The sequence below is a fragment of the Eubalaena glacialis genome, chromosome 1 (genome assembly GCF_028564815.1).
Source record: "Eubalaena glacialis isolate mEubGla1 chromosome 1, mEubGla1.1.hap2.+ XY, whole genome shotgun sequence".
NCBI classification, from domain to species: Eukaryota; Metazoa; Chordata; class Mammalia; order Artiodactyla; family Balaenidae; genus Eubalaena; species Eubalaena glacialis.
Window position 1 is genome coordinate 27,486,669 of NC_083716.1, and position 22,446 is coordinate 27,509,114.

Below are 22,446 nucleotides of genomic sequence, written 5' to 3' on the forward strand. Positions count from 1 at the left end.
TCATGAGTCTTCCCACATGCTAGTTTTGTGACCTTAGAGAGTTACTTAACCTCTCTATTCCTCAATTTCCTCACCTGTAAAAGGGGGATGATAGTCGTAGTACATACCTCATAGTGACTTAAAAATTTTTTTTTATTATGGAAGAATTCAAAATACGCAAAAGTAGAATAATTATCAACTCTTGGCCAATTTTGCTTCATCAGTACTGCCCACACACTCCCTTCCCATATTATGTTGTAGCAGATATCAGGCATATAAATAAATATTTCAGTGTATATTCTAAAAGATAGTGATGCTTTTAAAATGGAATTATAATACCATTATCATACCTAGAAAAATATCATCAAATATGTAGGATTTTTTTTTTTTTTTTTGCCACCCTGCATGGCATGCAGGATCTTAGTTACCAGACCAGGGATTGAACCTGTGCCCCCTGCAGTGGAAGCATGGCGTCTTAACCACTGGACCACCAGGGAAGTCCCTGTAGGAATGTTTTGAGGGTTAAATGAGCTAATTATATAAAGTGATTAGAACAGTACCTGGTATGTGGTAAATGCTATATGTGTTTGCAGTTATTTTTCATTGTTTTCTGATTTGCAATTTTTTGATTACTAGGAGGTTTAACATTACTTCATGTGTTTTTTTTGGCCAGGTATATATTTTTTTCTATAAATTACTTACTGAAAATTTGTGCTCATTCATCTGTTTTTTTCCCCTGCGATTTATAGGATATCTTTATATGTTCTGGGTATTAATCTTTTGACTACTACATATATTTGGTAATTCCTTTCAGCCTGTTGTTTACAGTGTCTGCTGTTGTGTAGAAGTTTTTGTAATTTGGAGGTGAGTTCTGTCATCTTTGCCCTATGGCTTCAGAGTTTTGTTTTGTCTTATGAATGTCTATCCTACTTCAAGATTGTAAAACTATTTTCCTGTATTTTCTTCTAACACGTTTATGGGTTTCTATGTAGTTTTTAAAAATGTTTATGTCCTTAATCTATCTGGAATTGATGTCTGCTCTGAGGTAGGGCTCTAATTTTATTTTTTCCAAATGTGTGTCCTATGGTTTCTATACCATTTATTGATTAGTTCATCCTTCATCCACTGTCTTTATTATTTTTTTAAATAGATATTTATTTATTTGGCTGCACCGGGTCTTAGTTGCAGCATGCGGGATCTTCAGTTGCGGCATGTGGGCTCTTCGTCGCAGCATGTGGGATCTAGTTCCCTGACCAGGGATCGAACCCCCGCCCTCTGCATTGGGGGCATGGAGTCTTAACCACTGGACCACCAGGGAGGTCCATTCATCCACTGTCTTTAAATGCCACATTTAGGATCTGCTGATACCCTACAAATATATGGGTATGACTCTGGATTCTTTATTCTGATCCATTGATCTGTTTGTCTATTCTAGCATTGATATCATGGTCAAGCGACTTGACTCTCATTGTTCTTGTAAAAATATTTCTTGGCTCTTCTTGTGCATTTTCTCTTCCAGGTGAATTTTAGAATCAACTGATTAAGTAAAAAATCTTGTTTGGATGGGACTGTATGGAATTTATAGATTAATTAGGAGAGAACTGACAGTTATAATCTTGAGGCTTCCCATCCAGGAACATGATATATCTCTCCACTTATGCAGCAATTCTATGTCCATTAGTAAAGGATATAGCAGAGTATTTTCATATGGGGCTCTCTTGGTTTTTTGTTTGTTTTTGTTTTGTTTCGTTAGATTTATTCTTGGCTATTTTACAAAGAAATTGTAAAGAAGTCATTCTTTTTTGTGAATGGATTTCTAATTTCATTTTGGTTGGTGATTGCTGATGTATAGTAGCTCACATCTGTGGGTATTTGCTGTGTGCCATACACTGATTTAAGCATCTTACCTCATATAATTTTCACAGTAAGCCTGTGCCTAGATCCTAATATTATTTCTGTTTTATAGGTAAAGAAACTGGGCTTTAGAGCCCAGTTAAATTGCTCATGCAAGATCACATGGTTACTGGGTGGCAGAGACAGCACCCCTGAGCCCACACTCCTTTCCACTGTCATACACAGCATGCCATCCACCTCATCCTACTCTGGAATTTGTTGCAATAGTTTTAGTTGAGTCTTTTGGATTTTCTAGGTAGACAGTTATAGTGTCTGCAATTAAAGACCATACGTGGGCTTCCCTGGTGGCGCAGTGGTTGAGAATCTGCCTGCCAATGCAGGGGACACGGGTTTGAGCCCTGGTCTGGGAAGATCCCACATGCTGCAGAGCAACTAGGCCCGTGAGCCACAACTACTGAGCCTGCGCGTCTGGAGCCTGTGCTCCGCAACAAGAGAGGCCGCGATAGTGAGAGGCCCGCGCACCGTGATGAAGAGTGGCCCCCACTTGCCACAACTAGAGAAAGCCCTCGCAAAAAAAAAAAAAGACCATACGTATTTCTTCTTTTTCCATGCCTCTTGTTAGGTACATAGTTTTGTGAATCAATGTTCATCATTTCTCAGAAAGTCTGACCTGGTCAGTTTTTCCTTTAGCACTGGAACATATTGCCATTTCTTCTTCTTGGGAGTGGATGAAGCTTGTGTTTAGAGGCCATATAGATGGAAAATAGAGTGTAGAAACTCTTCTCCAACATATCTTGTTAAATTCAATAGATTGAATGAACATATGTTACTCCATTGTACTGTGAGTCTTTGTTTTTAATGTAGTTAATTTTTTCTCTTTATTAACTCTGCCCTTCCATTGCTCAAGTTTCTAAGTTTCTGATTTTTTTTTAAATGATTTATTTATTTTTATTTATCTATTTTTGGCTGTGCTGGGTCTTTGTTGTGTCATGCGGGCTTCTCTAGTTGCAGTGCGTTGGCTTCTCTAGTTGTGGCGTGTGGGATCTTATTCCCCAACCAGGGATCGAACCTGCATCCCCTGCATTGGAAGGCAGATTCTTAACCACTGGACCAGCAGGGAGGTCCTTAAGTTTCTGCTTCTTGAGTGGAATTGGTTTATTTGGGAAGAGCAGCCGCTACCTCAAGCCTCCACTTGTTTAGCCTGGGCCAGGGTCTTATATGCTTGGCCAGGCTGCCCTTTCACCACTGGTTAAAATGGAAAATGAACATTTTGTGTTTCTATAGAGGAATTTCCCAGCTGTTGAACTGTACTCCTCTGTGGGGCAGCAGAAAGCCTGCTTTGTTGCCCTTGTTTGTTAGAGTTGCAGTGGGAGGGTGAGCCTTGGGAGGCCCAGCCTCTGGACACTCTTTCCAGAGCCTGACCTTTTAGGTGGCTTACTTGCACCATCCTGTCCTGATGCACATGGGCTGAGAGGGGCCTGGGTTGTGTGTGTGTGTGTGTGTGTGTGTGTGTCTGTGTGTGACAGACAGACAGACAAAACAGGCAGGCAGACAGACGGACACTGGGACAGGTGTTCGAGGCCTCTGCCCGCTGTGGGAATCAGGAGTCAGTCTTGCTCTCTACTGGCTGGCACCTAATTGGGAGAAAGATCCCTCCCTTCTGATCTGGGGCTTCCTGTCCTAACCTCAGGCTACTGGTCCATCCCAAAGCTTCAGCCCAAGGTGTGCCAGGACCACCATTGCTGACACCTGCTCCAGCAGGCAGCTCATTATCGGGTCCACTTGTTCTTGGCCGTGAGTCAGTGGGCAGGAATGTCTGGTTATGTTGTGTTTTCTCTCACAAGATGTAAATAATATGCTTTTCCCTTTAAAAAGTAGCACATGCTCATTAAAGAAGATTTGGAAAATAAAATTTAAAAGGAGAAAGAATTGCTAATCACTCTGTTGCCCAAACACAGTCACTTAAAGCATTTTAGTGTGTTTCCTTCCACTCTTTCCTTTCCTACACACAGGCTATTTTTTTAATTGAGGTATAACATTATATTAGTTTCACATGTACAACACAATGATTTTATATTAGTATACAGTGCAAAATGATCACTACAATAAGTCTAGTTACCATCCGTCATCTCACATAGTTACAAGAATTTTTTTCTTGATGAGAACTTTTAAGGTTTACTCTCTTAGCAACTTTCAAATATGCAACACAGTGTTATTAACTATAGTCACCATGCTGCACATTACCCCCCCATGACTTATTTTATAACTGGAAGTTTGTACCTTTTTGCCCCCTTCACCCATTTCTCCCATCCCCTACCTCCTCCCCTTTGGCAACTACCAGTCTGTTCCTTGTATCTATGAACATGGTTTTTCATTTTGTTTTGTTTTGATTTGATTCGTTTGTTTGCTTGTTTTTTATATATTCCACATATAAGTGAAATCATATAGTATTTGTCTTTCTCTGCCTGACTTATGTCACTTAGCATAATACCTCAAGACCCATCCATGTCACAAATGACAGGATTCCATATTTTTTTTTATGGCTGAGTAGTATTCCGTTGTATATATGGATACCACATCTTCTTTATCCATTCGTGCACCAAGGCACACTTAGGTTGTTTCTATGTCTTGGCTATTGTAAATAAGGCTTCAGTGAACGTGGGGATGCATATATCTTTTCAAATTAGTATTTTTGGGTTTTTAAAAAATAAATACTCAGAAGGGAATTACTTGATCATATAGTAGTTCTATTTTTCATTTTTTTGAGAAAACTCCACACTGTTTTCCATAGTGGCTGCACCAATTTACATTCCCACGAACAGTGCACGAGGGTTCCCTTTTCTCCATACCGTCACCAGCACTGGTTATCTCTTGTCTTTTTGATAATAGCCATTCTAACAGGTGTGAGGTGATATCTCATTGTGGTTTGGATTTGCGTGTCCCTGATGATTAGCGATGTTTAGCATCTTTTCATGTGCCTGTTGGCCGTCTCTGTGTCTGCTTTGGAAAAATGTCTGTTCAGGTCCTCTGCCCATTTTCTAATCATATTGTTTGGTTTTTTGCAATTGAGTTGTAAAATTGCAACTTTATATACATATATATCCAAAATTGCAACTTTATATATATGTGATATATATATAATATAAATATATATAATATAAATATATATCCAAAATTATATATTTTGGATATTAACCCCTTATTGGATGTATGCTTTGCAAATATTTTCTCCTATTCAGTAGGTTGCCTTTTCATTTTGTTGATGACTTCCTTTGCTGTGCAGAAGCTTGTTAGTTTGATGTGATCCCACTTGTTTATTTTTGCTTTTGTTGCTTTTGTTGCTTTTGTTTTGGAGTCAGATCGAAAAAATCATTGCCAAGACTGGTGTCAAGGAGCTTATGGCCTATGTTTTCTTCTAGGAGTTTTATGGTTTCAGATCTCACATTCAAGTCTTTAATCTATTTTGAGTTAATTTTTGTGTATAGTATAGGATAGTCTAGTTTCATTCTTTTGCAAGTAGCTGTCCAGTTTTCTCAACACCATTTATTGAAGAGACTGTCCTTTCCCCCATTTCATATTCTTGCCTCCTTTGTAATTTAAAAAAATTGGTCTTATTATTCTTTAGTTTTATGAACAAAGTTGTGTTTACCTTCCCCTCACAAGCTATTTTTAAAATAGTTCTGTTAATGCTGTTTGTACCCTACTTTTTTTTCTTATAATAGTATCATAAACATCTTGTCTATATTCTTTGGGAAAATCATTTTAAATGTTTGTGTAATATTCCATTAAGTAGATGGACCATCATTTATTCAACATGTTTTTGGTCTTGACCCCTTAAAGACAAGGCACATCCTTCTTTCCCTTTTAATCCATTTTGATTCAATCACCCATGAAGTTGGCTAACCTTCTTTTGAATTTATATTTTCTGTCTGCACCATCTCTTTGAGGTAGTGGTATGCCAGTTGCTATGTGAAATGGAACTTCTTTTCATTTGCTTTAAACTTTACTCATTCAAGCTTCAGATAGGCTTCTTGGTCTTGTTATCCTTTAGTTTGATGAACGAAGTTGTGTTTACCTTCCCCTCCCTGCTCTTAAGCTTCAGTTCTGTGCGCTCCCTCCCCAGCCGTTACAGGCAGGCACTGCTGTAGATGGTAGGCCCCGCAGTGTGCTCCTGCCCCCATCACTGATGTGACTCTCGGGTCTGTGGACAGCATTCAGGTGTATATTTCCCCACTGCGAGGTGGGATGTTTGCTGGTAAGAACAAGATTTCTTTGTCTTTCTTTTTTTTCCTTCCCAAGTACATCTATTTCCCTTCCCCTTGGGTGGCCTGGGGTGCCCTGTTGGCTGGATCTTAGGAACTGGCTGCCTCACCCTTCACCTGCCCTAGACTATGTCTCTCCTCTTCCTGACTTCTGTTGACCTCCTGTTCCCACTCCACTGGTCCCTCCCTCACAGTGCTGTCACTTGCACTTCTGCTCCTGGCCTCTCCTCACCCAGTGAGTTTGTGTGACCTTCGCACTGCATTCATGCTTTGGGACTTAGCCGCTATAATGATGTCAATGGCGCAGGTTAGCAGATGGCGGCAACAGCGATGAGACCTGACATGTTCTAATGACTCTCTCCTTCCCACCCTTGCTGGCCGAGCCGATGGAGGGGCAGAGGTTTCCTTGAGGCATTTTAGGAGGGGGCCGAGGGAATTCGGGGGTCCCCAGGTGCCGATGAAGCCTGTGACCTTTGCTGCTATAATATCAGTGTTTCACAAGCAGGGCGGTTCGGGAGCCCACTTGCAGCCCATCAAAAATTGATTTAATTGCAATTTTTCCTCCAATTAGGAGCACTGGAGCCTGACTAATTGGAGTAATAGAGAGTAATAAGGCTCAGATAAAAAGCCTTCCTCGGCGGCCTTTGTATCTCGTGTCAGTGCCTGTCAGAGGTCAGAGAGCTTGCATATTCTATTAGGCAGCCCGGCCTTCATTTGTACAAATTAGTTTACCCAACAGTAATTAAAATGCCAATGCGGGTTGAAGAGAACTGAATACCCTTGATGGGCATGTTGGTGAATGATGTGACAGCTCTGGTGGCCTCCCTTGCCAAAGTGTGTCAGCCCCAGCTCAGAGGCGGCTGGGGCCTGGGCCAGCTGGGCAGCTCCAGGCCAGCCACGGGGCACAGCTGCCGAGCACGCCCCTTCTGCTGCCCCTCCTCAGAGCCCCACAGTCGCTCCTTTCTTCTTCCAGGTGGAGTCGTTTGTTCACTTGTCCATTTGTTCATTCAATAAGCATTTGAGTTTTCAACATGTGTCAGGCATGATACTAGGTGCTAGGGAGAGAACTTATGGGGCACGGGGTGTAAAATCACCTGGGCTCTGGAATTAAGACTAACTGGGTTCAAATTCTAGTCCTACTAGTTGCTCCCTATGTGAGCTAGAGCAAGTTACGTTACCTCTCTGTGTCTCAGTGTCCTCGTCTGTCAAATAGGGAAAGTGGTACCTGCTACATAGAGTTACAAGGATTAGACAGGGAAATGCTTTTGAAACACTTGCTCAGAACCTGGCACGCGGGCTTCCGTGGTGGCTCAGTGGTTAAGAATCCACCTGCCAATGCAGGGGACATGGGTTCGAGCCCTGGTCCAGGAAGATCCTACATGCCGAGGAGCAACTAAGTCCTTGCGCCACAACTACTGAGCCTGCGCTCTAGAGCCCGCGTACCACAGCTACTGAGCCCGCGTGCCGCACTATTGAAGCCCGCGTGCCTAGACCCCGTGCTCCGCGACAAAAGAAGCCACCGCAGTGAGAAGCCTGCACACCGCCAGGAAGAGTAGCCCCCGCTCGCCGCAACTGGAGAAAGCCCGCGCGCAGCAACGAAGACCCAACGCAACCAAAAATAAATAAATAAGTTAAAAAAAAAATTTAAAAAGTAAAATGGCTGAGAGCCTATTAAAAAAAAAAAAAAAAAGAACCTGGCACGCAGCAAGTGCTCAGTCAATTCCTAATGTAATTAAGAGGGTCTAAACTAAGGCAGAGGCAGCAGGGTCTACCTTCTTTTCACCCTGCCCACACCCAACTAATTTTCCTTCATACTTTCCTCTCCTCTGTTCTGTATCTTGCTATTTTCTATTCCTCAACTTGAGTACCAGAACCCCTAACTCTCCTGGTCTCTCTGATATGAGGGCTCCTACGTCTACTTCTTGGGCCTGATGATGATCTCTGTGATGCCAGGTTTGCCTGAGTTGGGGCCAGGAGGCCAGTACGGTAGGCTGGGGATCTGGGCAGGGTCTGGGACTGGATCCCAGACCAGAAATTGTAGAAGGCTGGCTTCTGATAAGTGCTTTCTGGTCCAAAAAGAGTAGAGTTTGTGGAGTCAGAATGACTTTTAGACGCTCAGGGTGAGAGAGTGCACACACTTGTGTGAGAGCATGTGTGTCTATGCGTGTGTTGACATTTTTAGGTATTGCTGGTACTTCTCATCTGTTATCTGGTTGCACTGCTTATGAGGGACTTCACTGTTCCAACGATGTATGGCTGTGTCATGTGTCATTCAGGTCTGAGTCTGGTGATTTGGGAATTACTCCTCTAAGAAGCAGAGGGACCCCCCTCGCAGCTCGGGTGACTAGCTTGCCCAGCCTTGTTGGCTGTGAGCTCTGGAAGGCCCTTTCAGTTCAGGCCCCCAGGTTTGTTTGGGGCACCTCTTTGAGGCCAGGTGCCGTGCTGGGCACTGGAGTACACAAGAGCCGCCAGACAGTCCATGATCTCAAAATGAAGATGGGAAGATAACCCCCCAAATACCATTTGTCTCATGAAGGCGAGATCAGGGTGTGGCAGGACTTAAGAGGAAGGCCAGTCAAGCCACCAAGCAGCCAGCAGCTCCTGCCTCTGCCTGTTCAGCACAGGTGTGTCATCCCTGTCCTTGGACAGTTCCTGTGGTTTGGATGTGAGACTTGGTGAACGTTCCAAGCAGGACCTGGCTCCAAATCTGCTTGACTGTTGCATACGTGGTTTTCTTTTTTTTTACTGAGTGTTATATTTGATTAAACTCTTAAGCCCTCATAAATGCCACGGAGACTCTCTACTCTCCCTCCTGCTCCTCCTCCCTGCTTCACATGGTTAAGCAAGGGAAAAGGGCAGCTTTTGGAAAGAAATGTTCATGGCCGTCATGTCCAAGCAATCAAGAAAGGCCCTTCTCCTGGAGGCAGAGGGCCGGGGCTGGGCTGGGTGGGCAGGGACAGAGGGCAGGAGTCCAGGGCCAGGTGTTCCTATCCCTGGCCCGGCCTGCTGGGGGTCAGAGCTGTGGGAGCGGCAGGGATTCAGCTTCCAGGTGCCTCCCATCTCTCTGCATTGACTTACCTTGATGCTAAGTTAGGCCTGTTGCCTGTCAGAGGCCTGCCATAGGCCTCCTTAAGAGATGTCTGTATGTCTGTGCTGGCGCCCCTCACCTGGCCCCCTACTCCTCAAAAGTCTGGAGAGCCCAATTGCCCGCTCGAATGATTTCTAAGTGGCTATTATGTTTCCAACCCAAAGTAATTGGCTTTACCAGTTATTAATGGATTACCCTCAAGAGAAAAATGTTGGTGGGGGAGGGAAGTGAGGATAACACCTGGCTTTGTAGTTTGGGGCTTCAGTGTCCAGTGGCTGCTTCCCAGGCTGGGAGTCACTTGGGACATGATGGAGTGGCTGTTTTAGCATGTCACTCTAGTTTAGTGGCTGCTGGCATGCCTATGGGTTGAGAGGAAGCTGGGAAGACCGAGCATGTCCCTAGAGAAGTCTTGACTTGAGGCATGGATGCTCCAGGGTGGTTCATGTGGCCTTTTTATCAACCTGGGGTTGAAACATAGATCCCTGCCCTGCAATTTTGATTGTAAATCAGTGGCTTGGCCAATGCCTGCCCTAACATCTCCCCATCAGCAACTAGCAGGCCAACCCCCCGCCAAGCCAAAGCCATCGGCTTCTCAGAGCCCCGACTGCGGAAATCCACCTCCCCACTGACGTGCTTGGGATCAGAGAGCCACAGGTGCTGGGCAAGGCCAGGGCCAATGGACTGCTGTCCCACATTGCTAACATGTCATTAGTATGTCCAGTTCCTCCCCCCATGCCCAGACGTGTAGGGACATGGCCCTTCGCTGCCCCAGGGCTCCTGAGTGACATAACTGCTTTCAGCTCTCTTGTTCCAGTTTAGATTTTCAAGCCCAGGGTTCCTGCAGGCTCCCCCTCCCAACCCCTTCCAAATCCTCTAACAAAGGAGTGGTCTGGCGTGTGGGTTCAAGTTCTAGTCCTAGCACTATGGGCAGCCTGGCTCATTGCACAGATTTCTTCTCACTGGGTTTGGGCCTCCACTTAAAATGAAACTCTGCAGATTGTATATGTTGAACTTTTTAGGGGTTTAAGAGAGACTCTGGGAAATACTGAGTGTTCCTTCTCTCCTGCCTCTTGGCAGTGTCTGTCATTATCCTTTAAACTCTGTCTGACTCCTGTCCCACTCCACAGCAGTCCTGGCTGCCTGGCCCCTCACATTCCCTACTTTCCCACCCTCACCTTTTCACATTGTTACCCACCTTTCATAGTTCGCCTTTTCTCAGTTTGGTGCCTTTATACCTGCCTGGTGCTTGTATCATGTTACCATATTCCCCCAGCTCTTAAAACCTTCGGTAAAGCCCCCCAGCCTCCCTCACCTCTGACCAGGGCATCCCCTTCCAGCGCCCAGCAACCTATTCCCAGGAGACCAGTTCTGTGGTGTGGCATTGTGAACTTGGTGTTCATACAACCGAAGCCCAACAGGCTTGCTCTCCCTTGGCCTCAGTTGCACATCTAGAGATCCATTTTTATGGTGGGCAGAGACCACCCAACCAGGTCTGAGCAGCAAACTCAGCTGTTGAATCCATGGGTCCTCTGGCCAAGCAGCTCTGGGAGGTTACAGCCCTCACTGTGCTTCCATATGGTTTTCCCACAACTTCTCTGATGGCTCTCTTGGCTGCTTCTCTCATCCTGGCTTAACCCCATGATCCCCTGGAGAATGAGCACAGCACTTCCAATTGTATAGCCATTTCCGCCACAAGTTCTGACAAGCCAGACCTGACTGCTCTCCTTTTGTTTGGCAGCTCCTTTGTGACAGGGACAGCTTGTTGTGGGCACTTCTCACCCCTAAGAATCTGGGACCTCAACAGGTAAGAGATTCCTGAGCCCACCATGGCTTCCAGGGTGGGTGGGGCTGGAGCGGCTGGGAAGCAGAGGAAAGCTGGCTGAGCCAGCCCCTGGTTCAGTTGGCCGAGTGGTCCAGGAGGATGCTGGAAGGACCCTGCCCCAAAACCCACTGACAGCCTCCGCTGTGGCCCCTTCGCACGTGGAATCATTTGTTAGCTTGAGGAGACTGTTGAAGTAATTTATAATAGGTAAATAATTTCATGTAGGATTTATGACAACAACAACAGTTTGGATGTATGATACTTCTTCTCCAAGGAGTGCCTGACTATGTGGCTATATAAAATCCCATCTATCCTCAGAGATGATTTTTCTAAAATAAAGAAGTTTTAGAAGTGGCCTACAGATCCGTAAGAAGAACAATACAGAACAGTTAAAATATATCCAGTTTTTATTCACAATTCTCTGCCTTGGCAGGCTTGACACATTCCCATCTGATTACCTGCCATTCTGTTGGGGTTTTTTTAATCTTTAATTTTGACCTAATTATAGATTCACAGGAAGTTACAAAAGTAGGAAGGCAAGGTACCTGTGTAACATCTTACATAATATCAAGTCTAGGAAGTTGACATTGGTACAGTCCACAGACCTTTATCTGATTGTACTTATTCGTGTGTGGTGTGTGTGTGTGTGTACGTATTTCTTTGCAGTTTTATCCCATGTGTAGAGTCATGTAACTGCTACCACAGTCAAGATAAAGAACTGTTTGTTCCATCAGCACAGAGACCCCTCATGTACCCCTTTATAGTTGCACCCATCCTCCTCCCCTCCTCCACTCCTTCTTGCCCCTAACCCCTGGCAACCACTTAGGTGCTCTTCATCTCTGTCATTTTGTCATTTTGAAAGTATTATATAAATCAAATAATATATCTAACATTTGGAGATTTGCTTTTTTTTTTTTTTTTTTAAACAGAGCGTAATTCCCTTGAGATCCACAGAAGTTGTTTCATGTGTCAATCGTGCTTTATTTCTTATTGCTCAGTAGTATTCCCTGGTATGGATGTACCAAAGTTTTTTTCCCCATCGACCAGCATTCACCCACTGAAGGACGTTTGGGTTGTTCTCAATTTTCTGACTATTGCAGATCAAGTATCATAATGTTCATATTATGAACATTTGTGTATAGGCTTTTGTGTGGACATACATTTTCAGGTTTCTGGGATTAATGCGGGGGAATACAATTGCTGAGTCATTGGTAAGTGTGTGTTTAGTTTTTTACCTGCCAGACTATTTTGAGTATCTTTACCACTTTATATTCTGACCCCAGTGTCTGAGAGATCTAGTTTCTTCACATTCTCAGCAGCATCTGGTAGTGTCACTGTTTTTTATTTTAGCTATTTTAATGGATGTGTTATTTAATTGTGGTTTTAATTTGAATTTCCCTAATAGCTAGTGATGTTGAACAAGTTTTCTTGTGCTTATTTGCCTTCTGTATATTCTCTTTGGTGAAATGTCTGCTCATGTTTTTTGCCCATTTCTAACTGGATTGTTTGCTTTTTCACTGTTGAGGTTGCAGAGATGGACATTTCTGCTGAAAGTCAGTTTTATTTAGTCACATAGCTGGACCTTATGCTTGGCATCAATATTGATCTGGGCCTGGGATGGCGGACAAGCTGGGGCAGGGAGGGTGTACACCACCCCACCGTGACCCAGCTTTATCTTGAAGGTTGAGTAGTCTTTGGCCTCTTCTGCCCGTGGTTGCCTTGGTAGGGATGCTTCTGGGCACAGATTTATGGTCAGGATGGCATTCTAAGGCACCAGCTGCCTCAACAGCATTCTCTTATGAAATCCCTAGACCTCACTAACCCTAAACACTGGGTCTTTACAGAACTCAGAAAGGACCCAAATGAAAATGGGCACAAGACAGCTATGGCCTCAGTTCTCACTGAAGCCAGACAACAAATAGCCATTGCACCCTTACGCCAGCCTGAGGCAAGGCCGCCCTGGGCATCACTTGGCTTTCCCTCCTCTCTAGCTCCCAGACTCCCCTCCTCACCACTGAGGAGCCAGGCCTTGCTTAAACATCTCTTCCATTCCCAGGGAAGCCTGGAGGACCAGTGGTGCAGGGACTGAGGGAAAGATGCCCTGGTGGAGGCATCTGCTTTCGGTGGGAGGAAACGGATGGACAGGACGACTGTCTGTAGCTGTCTTTCCCAGAGAAGCCCAAGCAGATAATAAAGCCATGTAGAAAATAGGATTAAGGTAATGAACAGGCAGGACAGAGTTTGATCTTTCAATAACGCCAAAGCCTGACTGACAGGCCAATCTGGAAGGTGGAGCGGCATCGCCGGCAGGACTCAGTTGCGGGCGGTGTTTGGTGCTGGGTGGATTCTTTGCTTTTAACCTGTCACCGCTGAAACTTGAGGAGTTCTGGGATTTTCTCTTTTATGTGTGTGCTACAACTTGCGGGGGAGGAGTACCGGAGGGGCAGTTTTGCTCAGAGCATCGCCCCTCCAGGGGCTGCCCTCGGGATGATGGTGGGGGCTGGGACGCGGCTCAGAGGTGCAGGCAGCCTGCTGGGCACCAGCACACCCTCATCTGTGTCTCTCGGGTACTGGTCCTCAGGCAGCCTAGGCTGCTTTTCACAGTGCCTGGAAACCTCTTTCAAGGTCACCATGGCTTCCTCAGCCCTTTGTTCATCAGGATTCCTGGAGACTCTGTTCTCCCTCTGGGCTAGGGATGGGGAGGTGCTAGCTGGAGCGCACAGGTCTGAGAGCAGCCGTGGGCACAAAGCCATTGCCCAAATGGTAAGGAACTTGGCTGTCCCCCTCTCCCTTCCTCCTTTCCTGCTCTTCTCTCTCCTAGAGCTGGGGACGGGCCCCAGGACAGGGGATTTCTAACCTGTCTAAATCAGATGGGAAGAAAGATGGAGTCCTTCACCCAATTTGGACATGCTAGAGTGTTCCTGTTTCCGAGGATAGATGGCATTCAGGCCCAGTCCCTGGCCCCCAAGGGCCCTATCCTGAGAGACTGTACCGATAGCCAACCACTGAAGTATCCCTAGCTAGGCCCTGAGGAACTGTGCCAAAGCCATCCTGTTCCTGAGTCTGGGTCTGAGGAATTAAGGCCCATCTTGTGTTCTCCATCTGCATTTGATCAGGGCCCTTGGCTCAGCCCCAGGGAAGGTGTTATCTGTGTGGGGGCTGCTGGAAGACCCCGGGGGTGGGTGGCGGTTCTGACTGGCTTGACAACACATCAAGCCAGTGATCTTCCCCTGGGTTTGCCCTTGCTGTGGATTTTACCTTTTCTGCCAAGGTACATTTGAGCTGGATCTACCATTGGTGCCCTGAGATCAGGGCACAGTGGGCAGCCACAGTGGCAGTGGGGAGGCAGGCACCAGGATGGAGAGGCCTGTGATCTCAGCATTAGAGATGTCACAGTGGGTCCAGCTGTGGTCCTAAGCCAGCCTGGGGACTGTTGGGTAAGGAAGTCGGTAGGGGTGGGTTTTGGCGACTTGGCTACTCCTAGGGCATTGAGGGTTTGAGTCCTTGGCTAGGTACTGCGCTGCTCTGTATGTGTGTGACCATATTCATGGCCCCTGCATAATCCCACCTCATCTCCCCTTCCCCTTCAGGCCCGCATCATCCCCAGTTCCCCATGACTCCTCCATTTCCATCCTTAGCCCTTAAATCTCCCCTTTCTCAGCAAAGGCAGGGGCAAAGAAGCTTCTCACATATTCTGACAGACACCCTATATTTTTCCCCTCTGAGCTTTTGCTCTAGCTGACCCCTGTGCCTGGGATACCCGCTCTCTGCCTACTGAAACCCTGCTCATTCTTCAGCATAAATAGCACCTCCGCCATGAGGCCCTCCCTGATCCTCACCCCTGTGGCTGGAATTGGTGACCCTTAGAGCATTCATAGGGCCCCCTTGATGGCCACCATGTGGCCTGGTATAGCTTCCCTTCAGGCTGGGAACTTATCTTGGAACCCTGGACTGAACACCGGAGACACATGTCACGGCATCCGATGGTGTTTGGAATGACAAGGGGCGCCTGGCTGCAACCCTTTCTGTCTGCAGAAAGAACTGGTGTCCTGAGCGCAGGCTGGGCCACTCTGAGGGCACCATTAGTGCCCATCCCACCCAGGTGTGGCTTTGTCTCTGCCCCCGCCCTCCGCCTCCACCTGGGGCAGGGGGCCTGGCCCTCAGTCGGGGTGATTATGGGAATTGCCCCTCTTTAAAGTACCTGCCTTCTCCTTTGAAAGTATTATTGACAGCTTTTCTCATTTTCTTTTTTCTTTACCTCTTTGAGGAACCCTGTAATTTCTTTCTCTTTCTTTCTTTCTTTCTCCCCCCACCCCTTCCCTTTTTCTTTCTTGTCCCCTCTGTCATCCCCCCCCCAACTCTTTGAAATTGGCTCTCTGCCTGCTGACACCAAACTGATACTTTGCGTTTCACTTCTCCTTATCCCTTTATGGCAACAGATGTTGAAATTTTGTATCCTTTTATCTGCCCGGCTGCCCCTTCCTGTAATTACGGTCCTCTTGTTAGCAGTACAAAGTGGGCTGCCCGTCTGCCTGGCCTTTGAGCCACTGTGTCTGAACACGTGTGCATGTGTGGGTGCTGGGGCTGTGCACGCGCACATGCATGCATGTGAGAGGCCTGTGCTTGGGGAGGGCCCTTCCCACTCACCTGATGGGACTGGGGCAGGCGAAGCTTCGGTGGGCTTCTCCTGGTCTCCATGGACTCTGTGGTTATCCTTGGGACCTGTCTGCCTCCTTGATTCCCTCCCCCTCCCCACCAGGGGGCTGGACGAGGACAACCACTCCCTGCTCTCCTGCCGGCTGAGCAGTGAGCACCCGGAGGCCCATCATGGTCAGGAAGCCGGATCCCACCAGCTTGTGCCTCTCACATACCCACGCCTCCAGCCAAGCCAGGTGCCCCAGCCCTGCACCTCTGTTGTTGCTGGCCCTTCACCTGAGCCATCCCCCATCTCCTGTCACTGCCTGTCACAATCCTGTCACTCACTGAAGAGATGTTCTTTTATCTGTCCCCTTATAAAAATCTCTTTCATCTCTCTTTTGGTACCCACCGAGCCACCCCTTGTATTGTTGGTTGGATAGATGACAGACTTCTCTCCCTCCCTGGACTGAAAACTCCTTGAAGAAGGGACAGTGTCTCCCTCAAAGTCTTATCTCACATCTCCCTGCAGTTTCTATTAGGCACAATGCCTTGTATACAGAAGGTGCTCAGTAAATGGTTATTGATCAAAGAAAGGAAGAAAGGGAAGGAGAGGGTGGAAAGAAAGAAGGGAGCAAAACCCTCCTATTTTCTTAGTGATCATGTAGGGTCCAGCTTATACCTTCAGGCCATCTGTCCCCTGGGGGCACAGAAGATGTAGGAAGGTGGAGTGTTTGTCACCCTTCCACCCTCTCACCAAAAGCCATCGTTGCATTTTTGCAGTTGCACGTGCCAGATGGGGTATCCTCACACCCAAACAGATGCAGGAATGAACACCCATAGAATCTCCAAGGAGCATCATCAGGAACCCAGTGTGTTAACAGTGGCTGTACATGGTGTGAGGGCCATGGGCATTCTTAGATGTGGGTGAGGAGGTAGAGCCAGGATTATCTTACCTCAGGGCAGTTTAGCACAGGAGGACTTTCTATGGGCCACGGCTTGTGCTGGGAGCTCAGGCGGGCCAGGCAAGGGAGGCGTGTGGAGGCCGGGATGAGGGAACTCAAGAGGGAGGAAGGCAGTGAAGCAGGTCACCCGGCTTCCCTGGCCTGCAGGACCCAGACTGGGGGTAGGGTGGAGGGGGGCTTCCAGGGACTGACCCTCTGTGCCCAACTCCAGCCTGGTGCTTAGGGCCTCTCCCAGATAGGGCATCTGGGTCTTCAAGGCCAGTGCCTACCTCCAGTTAGCTGTCCCCACAAAGATGCTGATGGGGCGGGGTATAAGTATCTTATTTAAATTTCCTCCTCCCTGACTGTCAGGAAGTTCCTGTCATCCCACTTTCCTCCAGCTTCAGTGGAGTTGCCTGGGCAGCAGGTTGGGATGGGCCAGGGAGATCTGATTCCCTCACCTGATCCCCTCCTCAAGGGTCCCTGGGATGAGGCCACACTCTGCTTGCTTTTCCTGCCCAGGTACTCTGGAGACTCCTGGGGGAAGCCACACACAGCCAGGCCTCCCCGGCCTGTGTCTCATTCATCAGGCTCACAGGGGCAGCCCCATCTGTCTTTATCTTTCGCTGGGTCAAGAGAGAATTGCTGGAGTCAGGCTGGGGGGAGGCTGGGGTGGAGGCCCCCCAGCCCTCAGTGGCTCCTGGAGGCCCCGGCTTTGTGCGCAGGAGTTGGAAGGGAATGGACTTTTTGTCTGGCCCTCTATAGTGACAGAGCTGGCCCTTGCTCCTGCCTTGGCCTGAGGCTCTAAGCGGCAGCCCCTTTCCCACACAAGTTGTGCGACAGCCAAGGCTCTGCACGCCCCCCTTGCGCCCCCCACCGTGAGAGGGCGAGAGGCATTCTTAACATTCTTTCCAGAGAAAAGGGGTGAAATGTCTGAATTTGGGGGTCACCACGTTATACAAATTGCAATCTAATCGTTTTTACAAGAACACACTTGCAGTAAGAAAAGGAACCCGGAGGAGGGGCTGAGGAGACAAACAGCTTGTTTTGTCCCCCTTCCCCCCAAAGTTTGGGGCTATTGTTGAGCTCATCTTGCTTCCTCCACCAGAGCAGTTGAGCTAGAGTTTTCTAGTTAAATTGGTCCTGTGGTGGGGGCCACGAAGGGCCCACGGTGCCATTTCTGTTTGTTTTCCCAAATCAAAGCCCCAGCGGGGCTCCTATGGCACTGCTGGGCTGCTATTTGAAGAGACGGGCCATTTCCCAGAGCCTGGTGTGTCAGTTTATGCTCTGAACTTAACCTCACAGGCACTGCACAACAGAGCCTCGAGGGTCCCAGGCCCAGAGGCAAAAGAAACTGTATCTTTTTATTGGCCCATTTAAAGTGTGTGTGGCCCTTTCAGAGAATCAGAGAACTAACATGGCAGAAACTCCTCAGGCCCGGGCCAGGCTGGGCTGGCAGACAGGGGGCTTTGGGGACTTGTCCTGGCCTCCAGGGGCTGGTGCTCGCTCGGCCTTTGGGTCTCCCCAGAGGGTAGAGTTCTGTGTTTCTTATTGCACATGCTGGCATGACACTTTCCAGTGGTGGCTCAGATGCCACCCTGCCTGGGCAGGGGCCCAGGGTGGCAACTCGGTCTGGGTGTGGCCCTTCTGCTGCCGACCCTCAGTCCATGGGTGCCCAGCTCTCCTTCCTTCTGAACCCTGGGACCAGGGGTGGGCAGGTAGAGCCATGCTGGGCTTCACGCCCCCCAATCTCCACTGCCTTTCATCTTCTATTTCAAACAGACAAACATGAAATTACTTCTACAGATTAAAGGGGAGAGCTCCTCAGTCATTCCTGAAGGCCTCACTAATGGAGGGGGCAGGGCCCCTAAATCTGGAAGGAGGGAGAACTGTGGAGCAAAATAGCCCTGACCCAGTGGACGAGACAGACAGAGACAGACAGAAAGAATATGACCCCAGGCCCTCTCAGGGCTGTGGCTTGCCCAGGGGTGGTGAATCATGGCTGGTGGCCCATCTGGAAAGGTGGGCCTTCTTGGGAGCTGAGGTTAGTGATCTCTAGGAGATGCTGATCTGGGGAGAAGGCTTTCTGTCTGATCCCTCAGCACACAGAGGAAGAAGCGCTTCTCTTGGAAGGAGGCTGGGGACCTGGGTGCTGACTTAAGGCCAACCCACCCCCCCGCCCTGACTGGAGAGCAGCAGTGCTTTCGCTGGGGGTCACTGCACTGCCCGGGACTCGTGGGCAGAGTTGGGCAGAAAAGAACCCCCGGCCTCCTCCTTTACTCCTTCAGGGAAGATGGCGGCTCCACTGAGGAGAAGGGAGGTTGAGGGTCAGAGAGTCTGTGTGAGGTAGAAGGACTGGAGCTAAGGTCCACGTTCACACATGTGGCTGGTGGCCTCGTCTGCCTCAAGCTCTCTGGTGAAACCTGCCTGGGCCGAAGCTGGGCTGGTGAGACCACAAAGTCCTCCCTAACCCGTGCCGGGGCCTCTCACCTGGGTGTCCCTATGAAGTGTCCACAGCCCAGTTTCTCCCGTCACGTCACGGGGGAGAGCCCAGCATCTCTTGGGTGAAGCTGAGGGATTTGGCCTGGAGCGTGTCCCCTTCTTCATTCCCCCCAGTCATTCTGCAGAAACTCACCGCTTCTACCCGTCCCCTAGCCACAGGAATTAGCGGGTACACTTGATGTTGAGGGGTAGTTGCTAGGGCCAGGAGGCCCCCCTACGTGGTTGCTAGGGGTCTGGCATCGGGGCGAGGGGTCTGCCCACTGCCGCGGTCACGGAGGGAATTACACAGTCACAAAGAAATTGTTCTTCTTGGTAATCTGCTCTCGGCCACCGAGAGGGGCAAGGGTGGGGGGAGCAAGCTGGAGCCCAGCAGGCTGGTGGCTGTGATCACAGAGGCGTGCTAGCCCCGGGCCGGGGGCCAGCCGGGCCAGAAACACCAGGGACCAGCCTGCTAAGCTGCTTTCTCAGCGATTTCTCTCCCCAGACACAAAGGTGTTTACTTGTTTTAACATCTCCTGGGACTCCCCTTCTCCCTTTGTGTGGTCTTTATCCCCAGTGAGGTTTGAGCCCCAGATTACAGGCAGGAATTAAGGCATTGGACTCAGGCAGCGCAGAACCGCATGACCTGCGGGATCAAGGCGTATAAAGTAACCAAGTGTGTGTGTGTGAGGGGGGCCGACCCCTTCAGCAAGGCCCATTCATCGTCCTGAGGAGGAGTGGCTGGGCGGCAGGCAGCCAGCGTGCAGGTGTGATGGAGGGGCTGCTGGTGGCTGACTGAGGCCTTCAGCTGGGGGAGAGGCAGGGACTGGGAAGTGGGGAGAGGGGTGGGACTCTAGGGCATCTCCTCCTTTGGCCGCCCTCCTAAGGGAATCTAGCTCAGGAAGGAGAGCTGCATTTCCCCAGGAACTGATGCCATTTGAAGGTTAAAAGAATGTGTGTGGGCCAGGGTAGGACAAGCTCTCATCCTCTGCCCTGCCTCTCTTCCCAGTGGGCAGCTGATGACGCACCTGGGCGGTGACTTTCCCCCAGGGGCCGGGGTGCTGGACGTCATGTACGAGTCCCCTTCCACACTCCTGTCCTGTGGTTACGACACCTACGTTCGCTACTGGGACCTCCGAGCCAGTGTCCGGTGAGTGTGCCGGGCAGGAGGACAGGTGGTGAGAACCCCATGCCAGTCCTGGCCCTCCCTCCAGTCCTGGCGGGCCCAAAGGAGAGGGACAGAGACTCTATGTCAGGGGCTGGTAGAGAGCGGCTGACAAGGTCAGATCAAGCTTAGACTCCCCACCTTGGCGGCCCTGGTCCTGTGACCCAGGAGGCCATAGCCACCAGGCCCTGATAAGAGCCTTGGGAGCCATCAGGGTGCTGTCCCTCAGCATTCTGTCCCAGCTTTCTTGAGGCCTTTCTTGCCTCTTAAGTCTGGTGACACACAGCAGCCATGTGATGTGCAAACGAGGCATAAACCTGCCTGGGGCCAGGGACTTGCTGAGAAAGAGATCTTTACTGAGGAGGCTTTCCCCATTAAGTCTGGTTTTAAAGGAATTTGGTGATTCGGCATCTTTCTCCCAGCCAGAGTGGCTCCCTAAGGCCTCTGGGGAAGCTGGGGTGGAGGTGGAGGGCACCCCCAAACCTCCCCCTGCATCACCTCCTCCCGGACAGGAAGTGTGTCATGGAGTGGGAAGAGCCCCACGACAGCACCCTGTACTGCCTGCAGACGGATGGGAACCACCTGCTGGCCACTGGCTCCTCCTACTACGGTGTCGTGCGACTGTGGGACCGGCGCCAAAGGGCCTGCCTGCACGTAAGCGTCCTGCCCACCGCAGGCCTCCTGGATGCCAGGACTTGTTATTGGGGGCTGCGCTGGTAGTGGGTGTGCCTGGAGGGGGTGGGAGGAAGCCTACAGTGGCCCCTGTCCCCTGGCACTGGGCCTGGGAATCCTGGGTTTGGGCTCCCCCAGCTCCCGGTGGGGACGCTCTCGCCACTCCTGTCCCTCCCGTGCAGGCCTTCCCTCTGACATCGACGCCCCTCAGCAGTCCTGTGTACTGCCTGCGCTTCACCACCAGGCATCTCTACGCTGCGCTGTCTTACAACCTCCATGGCCTGGACTTTCAAACCCCGTGACAGGGCCACGCCAGCCTGTGGGCCAGAGGAGCCAGCTACTCAGGGACCTCTGCTGCCTGCAGGGTGCAGTGATACCTCCTCCCTGGTCCTTCCTGGGTTCCTAGACCTGTGACCATGGTACTCAGGCACCTTAAGATAAAGGCTGCTGACTCCTGGGCACTGGGGTTACCCAGGGGTGCAATCCCTCTCAGGAACCAGTTGGAAAGAAGGGACCTGCTGCTGCTCAGCTGAACTTAGCCGGGCCTCGCTTCCCTGTTGGCCAGAGCAAGGATCTGGCCTGGGGAGAGAGGCCCACCCCTTCTTAGAGCCGGGCCAGCTCACCACAAGAGTGAGGTGAGGTGCTCCAGCCTTCCCAGTTGGTCCCTTCCTGCCCCTTCCCTGGAAGGAGAGGGGAGGCTGCCAATACCCTGTGACACCAGCCTCCACCTCAGTCAGACCCCACCCTTGACCAAGCTCTTGGGCTGGGGACTCATTCCTGGGGTACTGTGGCCTGGTCTTCCTTTGAAACCAAGAAAGGACAAAGGGAACCCTGAAATTTTGAATGAGTTCTGAGCCAGCCCAACCTCAGGCTAGCTGTTGAGACATGCTAAAATGTTCATTTTATAGAAATAAAGCTTGATTGTTCACAGATCTGGTTCCTCACTGGCTGGCAAGACCCCAGGGAGAAGGAACAACAGATTTAAACTTGGGGTTGGGCATGCTAGGGAAGGGTAAGATCTCGTGACTCAGTGTCTCAAAGAAAGAACAAACGTTTCTTTTCTTCAGGAAAACCTCTCATTACCCCCCTCCACCCCTTTGGCCCTGGTGGTAGGGTGGGTGTCACCTGTGGGGTATGGAGGGGGACTGTGGAAAGGCTCCTGGCTGCTAAGCTGCTGTCCGCCTGCAGTGACCTTCTTCACCCTACTCCAGCGCTCCACAATGCTGCAACCCTTAGGCTGGCTTTACACCCACAGCGTCTTAATATCCTGGGCTGTTTCCAGGTTTTCTGCAGTTTAAAAACTTCTTCCTCACTCACCCTTCACTTAGGGTCTACAAGGTAAGGTAGCACAGGGGCCCTTCCAGCCTGGTTTTCCTCTGAGTTTATGCAAACAAACAGGTTGGGGAAGACGCCCTGCCCTACTGGGGTCAGGGCTCCCTGATCCTCTTCTCCATCTAAGACCCACACCTCCCTTTATGTGGAAGGTTCTATATTGAAGGTCCCTAGGCTAGAGGAGAAGGAAATGTCATCAGCAGCACCCTCCC

At 49.5% G+C, this 22,446-nt stretch overlaps 1 protein-coding gene across 2 annotated transcripts in view; it reads left to right on the forward strand.

The window, feature by feature from the left end:
* The window catches only part of FBXW4 (F-box and WD repeat domain containing 4), an 80,075-nt gene extending 58,243 nt beyond the window's left edge, over positions 1 to 21,832 (forward strand). For both annotated transcript variants that reach the window (XM_061194145.1, XM_061194155.1), the window contains exons 6-9: positions 10,922 to 10,987; positions 20,075 to 20,215; positions 20,743 to 20,884; positions 21,085 to 21,832. In XM_061194145.1, the coding sequence (XP_061050128.1) occupies positions 10,922 to 10,987; positions 20,075 to 20,215; positions 20,743 to 20,884; positions 21,085 to 21,204 (469 nt within the window). In that variant the 3' untranslated portion in view covers positions 21,205 to 21,832. The remainder of the gene's footprint in view (positions 1 to 10,921; positions 10,988 to 20,074; positions 20,216 to 20,742; positions 20,885 to 21,084) is intronic.
* The last annotated feature ends 614 nt before the right edge of the window (positions 21,833 to 22,446 follow it).